Source organism: Nicotiana sylvestris, chromosome 9 (assembly GCF_000393655.2).
Source record: "Nicotiana sylvestris chromosome 9, ASM39365v2, whole genome shotgun sequence".
Taxonomy (NCBI): domain Eukaryota; kingdom Viridiplantae; phylum Streptophyta; class Magnoliopsida; order Solanales; family Solanaceae; genus Nicotiana; species Nicotiana sylvestris.
This window is the reverse complement of record NC_091065.1, coordinates 148,649,078-148,658,949: the sequence shown is the minus strand read 5'-3', so window position 1 is coordinate 148,658,949 and position 9,872 is coordinate 148,649,078. Positions and strand designations below refer to the sequence as shown.

Genomic DNA, 9,872 nt, shown 5'->3' with positions numbered 1-9,872 from the left:
GGAGGTCAGAAGCTGCAAAGGTTAGGCCGACACTAGAGGAAGAGCGGATGAACAAATTCTTCATCAGGGCCCAGGATCCAAAATACTATGAAAGGTTAATGGTCATCGAAAATCACAAATTCTCTGACATCATAAAACTCGGGGAAAGGATTGAATAAGGGATAAAGAGAGGGATGGTAACCAATTTTGAGCCATTGCAGGCTACAAATAATGCATTACAGTCAAGAGGTATATCAAAGAAGAAAGAAGTAGGGGCAGTGATGGTGGTCCAAGATCCAAAATCTCCACTCACATACCAAACACCTCCACCCACATACCAACCTTCACTCCTAGATATTCTCAACCCACTACCACCTATCATACTTATAACAACCAGCCAGCCTGTTACCATTCACCTCCAACCCACCAAAGCTATCAAAAACCCAAACCTAATTTTGATTGCAAGCCGCCTAGACAATACACCCTTGTTGCTGAGCCCATCGACCAGCTATATGAAAGATTGAAGGTTGCCGAATATGTCACCCCCATTCTCGTTGTCGCCATGGAAAACTCCTCCCAATGGGTCAACCCGAATAAGACTTGTGCATACCATTCCGACATGAAGTGGCATACTATTGATGAATGCCGTACTTTGAAAGACAAGATTCAAACCTTGATTGATACCAAAGTCATACAAGCAAAGGAAGCCACACCAAATATCCGCAACAATCCACTCCTAGATCATATGGGTGAAGGAGTAAATGTGATAGAAACTGATGAAGAATGGGATCCTGAAGAGTCGATTGGGCTTATTCGGGAAGGTTGCGACCCTAAACCTGCAGTCACACTCACTCCTATTATGGTACAGATACAGTCACTAGTCAAAGTCGAAGTAGCCGCATCAGTCCCATTTGAAATTGAAATAACAGCACATACGACTACACCTACTCCATTTGAAGTAGAAGTAGCCACACTCTTTACTATGATGGTTGCACCCACACAACCTTTCAATTCCAACACCATACCCTGGGATTATGTTGCCGAAGGTAGGAGACAAGGGAAAGTAAAAATGGAAGAGTCTGGTGCTGCACAGGGGATGACCAGAACTAGAAGGATCTATACACCCAAAAATTTGGGAGGAACAAGCAAGGAAACTACTACTAAAAAACCTGTTATTAAAACTGGTCTAGATGATCTCTGGAGGAAAGTACATGCAAGAGAATACTCTATCGTTGATCATCTGAACAAGACCCCCGCCTAGATATCCATCTTGTCACAACTGCAAAATTCTGAGGCGCATAGGATTACTCTGATAAAGGTATTGAATGAAGCTTATGTGCCTAAAAAATCACCAATAGAGATATGTTAACCATGGTAGGGAAAGTACTAGAAATCCACAAGAACACCTTTCATGAAGATGACCTACCACAGAAGGATTGAGTCACAACAGAGCACTGCACATTATAGTACAATTTGAGGACAAATTCATTGCCAAAGTCTTAATAGATGGGGGTTCAAGCCTCAACATTTTTCCATTGACTACTCTAAAAAGATTGGGTAAAGATTTCCACGAGATACGAGCAGGGAGTATGAATGTGAAAGCATTTGATGGGTCTCAAAGGGCCATGATTGGGGAAATCAACCTTTGTTTAAAATTGGGTTCGACTTGGTTTGATGCCGAGTTATAGGTATTAGACATATCTGCTACGTACAATCTTTTATTGGAACCATCATGAGGTAATCATTCACAGAGATGAAAATAATCCCATTTACACTAGTCAAACTGCCCCGGTTGTCAAGAATAGAAGGAAGTTGGGTGGAGAAACATATCACCGCATCGAGCATGTCAATGCAATTGAGAAAGATATATGGTGGAGCAGCAAAATAGAAAGCATACTGGCATGATCAGGGTATAAACCTAGCAAAGGGCTTGGGAAGAAACTCTAGGGCATTACCAAACCGATACAGTTGAAATGTCATGGTACAACTTTTGGTCTCGAATATCATTATACATGGCAAGAATATGACGATTGGTTGCCCCCATGGCATGGTCCCTACTGCCCTATCAAGCAGCCAATGCCGCATCTGAGTCAGACCTTTCACCAGGCTGACACAATATGGGGATATGAAGAGGGGAATATTTGGCTGGGCTAAGGAACCTGTTTCTAAAAGACGAAGATATGGATTGCAATGTGATAGTTAAGGAGGAGGAGGAGGAAGGCCTTACCATTCAGACAGTGGAGAGGGGAGCATTTCTCAGGAACTGGACCGCCATACCATCAAGGGCCAGACGAGTCCCGGGGTAGCATGGCTACTAATGTTATTTTAAAAACAAGCTTTCTGAGCATTTAGTTTTTAAAATATCTTCCTTTCAGTTTTTTTGTTTTGAATGGTGACTAGAGAGTACATGTCAGACGAAACGTTTTGAAGTCATTCGGACAATATTTTGTTTAACGTTTCAGTATTTATCAAATAATTTAATGTTTTATTATCGTAATCTTTCATATCTTTCTTCTACAACATTACTATTTCTTACCTTGATGAACGAATGACTGTGACGTGTAATGAGACGACGCAACATAAGGATAGTGACTCGGAAGAAGGGGATGAGATACGTGAGGAAGTTATCAAAGAAAGTTGAGAATTTTGAGAACAAACCTAAGTCCAACCTGGAAGAAACCGAGGCAATCAATTTGGGAGATTCTGAAAACCATCAAAGAGACTCGCATAAGTATTCAGCTGTCACCGTCAGAAAAGAAAGAATACACTCGTTTCCTAAAAGAATATGAGGATATTTTTGCATGGTCATATGATGACATAACCGGCCTGAGCACATCTATAGTAGCTCATAAGTTGCCTACCAATCCAATGTGTCAGTCAGTGAAGTAGAAACTCAGAAAGTTCAAACCAAACATAAGCATAAAAATCAAGGAAGAAGTCACTAAGTAGATCAAAGACAAAGTCCTCAGGGTACTTGAGTACCCAACCTGGTTGGCCAACATCATACCAGTTCCAAAAAAAGATAGGAAAGTCAGAGTGTGTGTTGACTATCGAGATTTAAACAGAGCAAGTCCCAAAGACGATTTTCCACTACAAAATATACATATTTTGATCGACAATTGCGCCAAACATGAACTCCAATCCTTTGTAGATTGCTTTGTGGGTTATCGTCAGATTTGGATGGACGATGAAAACGCAGAGAAAACAGCTTGCATTACACCATAGGGGGTGTACTGCTACAAAATGATGTCATTCAGTCTGAAGAATGCTGGGGCCACCTATATGAGGGCCATGACGACCATCTTCCATGATATGATACATAAAGAAATAAAGGTATATGTTGACGACGTCATCATCAAATTCAACAGGGACACAAATCACACAACAGACTTGAGGAAGTTCTTTGACCAGCTACACAAGTACAACTTAAAACTGAACCCCACAAAATGTGCATTCGGGGTTCCAGCAAGAAAATTGTTGGGATTAATCATCAGCCGTCGAGGAATCAAGTTGGACCCATCAAAAGTTAAAGCTATCCAAGAGTTACCACCACCAAAGAGCAATAAGGACGTGATGAGCTTCCTGGGATGCCTCAATTACATCAGCCACTTCATTGCACATTCCACAACAATATGTGAACCCATCTTCAAAATGTTGAGGAATGGTGCTGAAACTAGTTGGACTGAAGATTGTCAAAGGGATTTTGACAAAATTAAGGAATACCTATCCATGCCACCAGTCCTAGTCCCGCCAGAAACTGGGAGAGCTTTGATACTGTATATGTCCATACTAGATGGAGCTTTTGGCTGTGTTTTGTGACAACATGACGAGACAAGAAGAAATGAGCAAGCTATATATTACTTGAGTAAGAAGTTCACAACTTATTTGTCCATACTAGATGGAGCTTTCGGCTATGTTTTGGGACAATATAACGAGACATGAAGAAATGAGCAAGCCATATATTACTTGAGTAAGAAGTTCACACCTTATGAAGCATGATACTCCCTGCTAGAACGCACTTGTTGTGCTTTGACATGGACAACTAAGAAATTGAGGCATTACTTCTGTGCATATACCATATACCCCATATAAAGGATGGATCCTCTGAAGTATATCTTTCAGAAGCCTATGGCCACCGAGAAGTTAGCCAAATGGAAAATATTGCTGAGTGAGTTTGATATCATCTATGTAACTCAGAAGGCAGTCAAAGGACAAGCGTTGGCAGACCATGTTGCTAAAAATCCTGTAGAAGGAGAGTATGAACCACTAAAAATGTATTTTCCTGACAAAGAAGTGTCATTCGTATGAGAGGCCATTGCTGAAGCCTATGACAGTTGGAGAATGTTTTTCGATGGAGCTACAAACTTCAAAGGAGTGGGTATTGGACTGGTTTTGGTGTCAGAGACAGGTCAACATTATCCGATATCCGTAAATCCTAGGTTTCCATGCACCAACAATAAGGCAGAATATGAGGCTTGCATCATGGGACTCAATTTGGCCATCGACATGAATATACAAAAGTTGCTGGTAATTGGTGATTTGGATCTTCTAGTACATCAGGTTTAAGGATAATGGGCTACAAAAAATACCAAGATACTACCAAACCTATATCTTGTGCAAGAACTGATGAAGAGGTTCACAAAAAATAGAATTCAAACATGTTCCAACAGTCCAGAACGAGTTCGCAGATGCGCTGGCCACTTTGTATACCATGATACAACATCCGGATGGGAATTTCATCGATCCCATTCCAGTAAGGATCCATAGTCAGCCAACTTATTGTGCTCATGTTGAAGAAGAAACGGATGGAAATCCATGGTTCCACGTCATCAAGGAATACTTGGCGAATGAAGACTACCCAGAGCAAGGCGAATCATACTTAGAAACACACACTGCGTAGGCTGTCCATCATTTCTTCCAAAGCAGAGGAATTTTGTATAGGAGAACACTTGATCTAGGACTATTAAGGTGTTTTGACACCAAAGAAGCTTCCAAATTGCTCGAGGAAATACATGCTGGGACTTGCGGCCAACACATGAACGATTTTGTTCTAAGCAAGAAGATACTTAGGGCCGGATACTTTTGGATGACTATGGAAAAAGATTGCACCTGGTACGTCCAGAAATGCAACCAATGCCAGATACATGCAGATATGATACGAGTGTCGCCAAACAAACTTAATACATCAAGTGCACCTTGGCCTTTTGCTCCCTAGGGAATGGATGTCATTGGTCTAATCGAACCCACTACTTCAAACGGGCACAGGTTCATTTTAGTGGCCATCGATTACTTCACAAAATGGGTAGAGGCTTTAGCTTACAAAGTTGTAACCAAGAAAGTCGTTGCAGATTTTGTCAGGGATCGTATTGTTTGTCGATTCGGGGTCCCTGAGTCCATCATCACTAACAATGCCGTCAATCTCAACAGCGATCTGATGAAAACCATGTGTGAATCTTTCAAAATCAAGCACAAAAATTCCATAGCATACAGGCCTCAAATGAATGGAGCCATAGAAGCTGCCAACAAGAACATCAAGAAGATACTAAGGAAAATTGTAGAAAACTACAAGCAATGGCATGAGAAGCTACCATTTGCCTTATTGTGATATTGTACCATAGTCCGCACATCAACTAGGGCAACTCCCTATTTGCTGGTTTACGGTACCGAAGCTGTCATTCCCGCCGAGGTAGAAATTCCTTCTTTAATGATCATACAAAAACCTGAATTCAGTGATGCAAAATGGATAAGGAGCCACTATGAGCAATTATCACTCATAGATGGAAAAAGGATGAATGCAGTGTGTCATGGTCAGCTTTATCAGAACAGAATGTCCAAAGCATTCAACAAAAGGGTCAGGCCAAGACAATTCATACCAGAGCAGCTGGTGCTGAAGCGAATCTTCCCACATCAAGATGAAGCCAAAGGAAAGTTTTCACCCAATTGGCAAGGGCCCTACATGGTTCCCAGGGTAGTAACAGGAGGAGCACTCATACTTGCAAAAATGGACGGAGAAATTTGGCCAAAACTTATCAATTCAGATGTGGTCAAGAGATAATATATATAGATTGTACAAATTTCTTCATCTAATGTAACTGAACTATGCTTGACCTGATTCCTATTTAAGAGGGGATACGTAGGCAGCCTTGTGGGTTCGGTCACACCTTAATAAAATCTTCATTTTTCTAGAACTAGAAACTGGGGAAGAATTTTGAGGAGGACCATCAAAATTTCGGAGAGAGTCCAGTCGACATCATCATGTGTAAGATAGTAAGAAAATTGGTAAAGTAACTGGGGCGGAATTTTGAGAAGGATTCTCAAAATTCCGGAGCAGTTTCGACAATCTTTGTTACATGCAGAACGGTCGAAGAATCACTTACTAAACTGGGGCAGAATTTTGAGGAGGACCCTCAAAATTCTAATGCATAGAAGACACAATGTCTCTAAAGTGTCGCAGTCATTAGTTAATGTAATATTATATACCACTATGTTTTCTAAAATAACTATATTTCATCAAATAAGTGCATATTTTTCGAAAACATTATTTCTATGGCAGCCAGGTGTTACCAGGGTAACTTAAACAGGATATCCAGAGCAAATCAAAGCAAAACAAGCAGACAAAGGCGTGAACATACCTCCCTTGAAAACTCACGATTTTTCTTTGGATGTAGGAAGGAGAAATAACTACAAGTACGTATGCCTTAAATTCATTACCTTCATAACAACCCGACCGCTAGGCGCAAAAATATATCTAGTGAAGAAATGTTTTGCTTCTATTTGCTATTTTCCCATTCCATGAGACGAAGCATTGTCTCCTCTTTTTGCATGATGCTAAGCCCTGCCTCCCTACTTGGATAAGGCTAAACATTACCTTCTCTTTGCATGAGACTAAGCCCTGTCTCAAATCTTGTATGAGGCTAATCCCTGCTTCTCTATTTGCATAAGGCTAAGCATTGTCTTCTCTTTGCATGAGACTAAGCCCTGTCTCAAATCTTGCATTAGGCTAAGCCATTCCTCCCTATTTTCATAAGGCTAAGCATTGCCTTCTCTTTGCATGAGACTAAGCCCTGTCTCAAATCTTGAATGAGGCTAAGCCCTGCTTCCCTGTTTGCAAAAGGTTAAGCATTGCCTTCTCTTTGTATGAGACTAAGCCATGTCTCAAATCTTGCATAAGGCTAATCCTTGCCTCCCTATTTGCATAAGGATAAGCATTTCCTTCCATTGTATGAGACTAAGCCCTGTGTCAAATCTCGCGTGAGGCTAAGCCTTGCCTCTTTATTTGCATAAGGCTAAGCATTGCCTTCTTTATACATGAGGCTAAGCCTTGCCTCCTCAATTGCATAAGGCTAAGCTCTACCTTCCCATCACATGAGACTAAGCATTGTCTCCTCTATTGGCATGAGGCTAAGCCCTGCCTCCCATTTGCATAAGGCTAAGCTATGCCCTTCTTTGTCAGATGACCGGATGTTATCCTATTTAAAACTTAGTACCATCTTGCCTTTTCGGGGCTAAGCTTTGTCCCGATCCTATACAAGACTAAGCTTTATCTTGTTCATATGCAACGACATGTCTCTGTCCGAAAGCATCATCCTCATAGCCTGAAGACACCATGTCATGACATGAGGATCTCTCAATATCGCACATCATTATTCAAAGGCGTCATGGTTTGGAGGCACCATATTCATAACCCGAGAACATCATTTCATGGCCTGTGAATCCTTTACCACACAATTCATGGCCCGAGACATCACGGTCTAAGGACGTCATCCTTACCGTCTGAAGACAATCTTCATGGTCCAAAGGGAATCTGCATCATGTTTAAATGGTCTCAATAACATATATATATATATATATATATATATATATTCATGCATCATGTTTTAAGTTTTTTGTAGGTAATTCTAGAGGTAACCATTCTTTGAACAGGAGGAACTTTTGCTCCGGTTTCTGCTTATACCATTCACACTTTGCCATTATTTCAAACGTAACTGACTCCCATTAATTACTCGTTTTTATTCTATGACCATTCAGATATCTGCCATGTGATACATCCTTAGCATCTCAAATTTACATTCACAACTTCGCATAAATCCTACTAAAAAGAACCTTGCCGAAGCACATGACCGTTCCTATAACAATTCCATCGGTTTCGTTCATCGTTGGATCCAGAACTACACATGGCCTGATTCCTGTAAAACCAAGGGTATGTAGGCAACTCAGAGACCATGGTTCGGCCTATATTTTTCCACAAACACCCCATTCGGTCAAAATCAGTCATCATTTCTTTACCCGACAAGTCATTCATGCTTCCCGGGTAAAGAGGGGCAGTTGTTGATACTAATTTTTTTCCCTCGTATTTTTTAAATATACATATATGCTTTTAAAATAGTCCATATGCACCATCACTTTTATTTATAAACACATACAAGCATTTTTTATAATTTTCTATAATTTTAAAAGGTTTTTAAATCAATTTATTCCTACATTTTATTATATAAATACTCATTAATTGCATCACAAATTATTTTTATGATGATTTTATCATCTAGTTTTATCACTTACACCTAGATTAGGTTTTAAATATTTTTAACATATTTATCATAAATACATTTGTATTTTAAAGGCTAAAATTGCACATTTTGCAATAATAGCCCATATATACTTATAATTACTTTATTTATGCAAAAAATAACTTTTTATACTTTAATGTTTTGAATAGTTGTTATTAACCATTTTTTATGCACAAATAATATTTTTTTTATTTATTTATTATTTTATTTATAAATTATTTATTTAATAAATTGGGTATTTAAAGTCCGGCCCCAATTTTTAATTGAAGTTTTTGACCTAAGCTACCCAAACTAACCCAATTACTCCAGCCTAACTACTTAGACCAGTCCGCCTAACCCAATACCCATTTTACCCGACCCAATACCCCTCCTTCAACCCTGGTCGTTGATCTTTCAAGATCAACGACCCACATTCCTCACACCACTTTTAATTTAACTCACCTCCCCCAAAACCTAATCACTCTTACCAAATGGCTACCTTCAAACTCCCTCCTCTCCCCTCTAAAACCCTAAGGGTCGTCACCTTGATTCCCCCAAATCTCCCTTCGATTCCAACTTGATATGGAATTAATCTATCATCTTCTTACCTTATTGGTTCTGTCTCACTACTGGCTACTCTATGGTGGTATAACCTAATGGCTTTCCTAAAATGGAAAGACGATCTCCTTCACATTGAACCTAATCTAGTTCGAACATTCATTTTCTTTCCTTCCATGTTCATACTTCGTCTCTTATGGTATGAATCTCTTAGATTCTCCTGATTCTTCATTTTACCCTAAAGTTAGGGTTTCCAGATATTTGATTTGAACGAGATTTGGTTCTACTTTAGTTCATTTTAATGTTATTTTTCATCTATATTTACTTTGTTACTCATAAATCTGCCTATTTTCCATTAAATGTTTTACTTACCTAAACTAGGGATTTAACCTTCTTTAATCAAACCAAATTTGGTTCAAATCTTATGTTAACTTTCATAACTCTCTGTCTATGTTCTTTTATTAAAACAAATGATCATTTGCCTTTATTTCTCTATAAATTTGTGTTTACTTAAAGTTATGGTTTTCAGATCTTAGTCGGTTATGCCATCTTTTAAACTCCTGTCTAGGTTCATTATATGATATTGTGCTAATTTTATGGTTTGACTTTTGAATATTCTCTTGTCTATCTTATTTCACTCAGTTGATTTTATGGTTCACCCAAAATTTAGGGTTTTGAAATCTTTTACTGAGATTTTAATCTTTCCTTGCTCGTATGGTACTGATATTTCCTTATTTTTCTCGATTTACCTTGTTCTCATTATTTCCTTACCTTAGTTGATCATGTACA

The 9,872-nt window shown here is 39.2% G+C and overlaps 1 protein-coding gene across 1 annotated transcript; it reads left to right on the top strand.

Moving 5' to 3' along the window:
- Positions 1–4,074: 4,074 nt before the first annotated feature.
- Positions 4,075–6,034, top strand: LOC138878392 (uncharacterized). Its single transcript, XM_070158068.1, has 4 exons — positions 4,075–4,235; positions 4,314–4,506; positions 5,195–5,580; positions 5,710–6,034. The coding sequence occupies exons 1-4, from the start codon at positions 4,075–4,077 to the stop codon at positions 6,032–6,034; spliced, it is 1,065 nt and encodes a 354-aa protein (XP_070014169.1).
- The last annotated feature ends 3,838 nt before the right edge of the window (positions 6,035–9,872 follow it).

Excerpts from the sequence above, each read along its gene's own strand:
- LOC138878392 (XM_070158068.1), top strand. The coding sequence starts at position 4,075 with ATGGATCCTCTGAAGTATATCTTTCAGAAGCCTATGGCCACCGAGAAG. Across the intron at positions 4,236-4,313 it reads AAAAATCCTGTAGAAGGAGA|TTGGAGAATGTTTTTCGATG; the intron begins GTATGAACCACT and ends AGCCTATGACAG. Across the intron at positions 5,581-5,709 it reads AAGCTACCATTTGCCTTATT|TGATGCAAAATGGATAAGGA; the intron begins GTGATATTGTAC and ends ACCTGAATTCAG.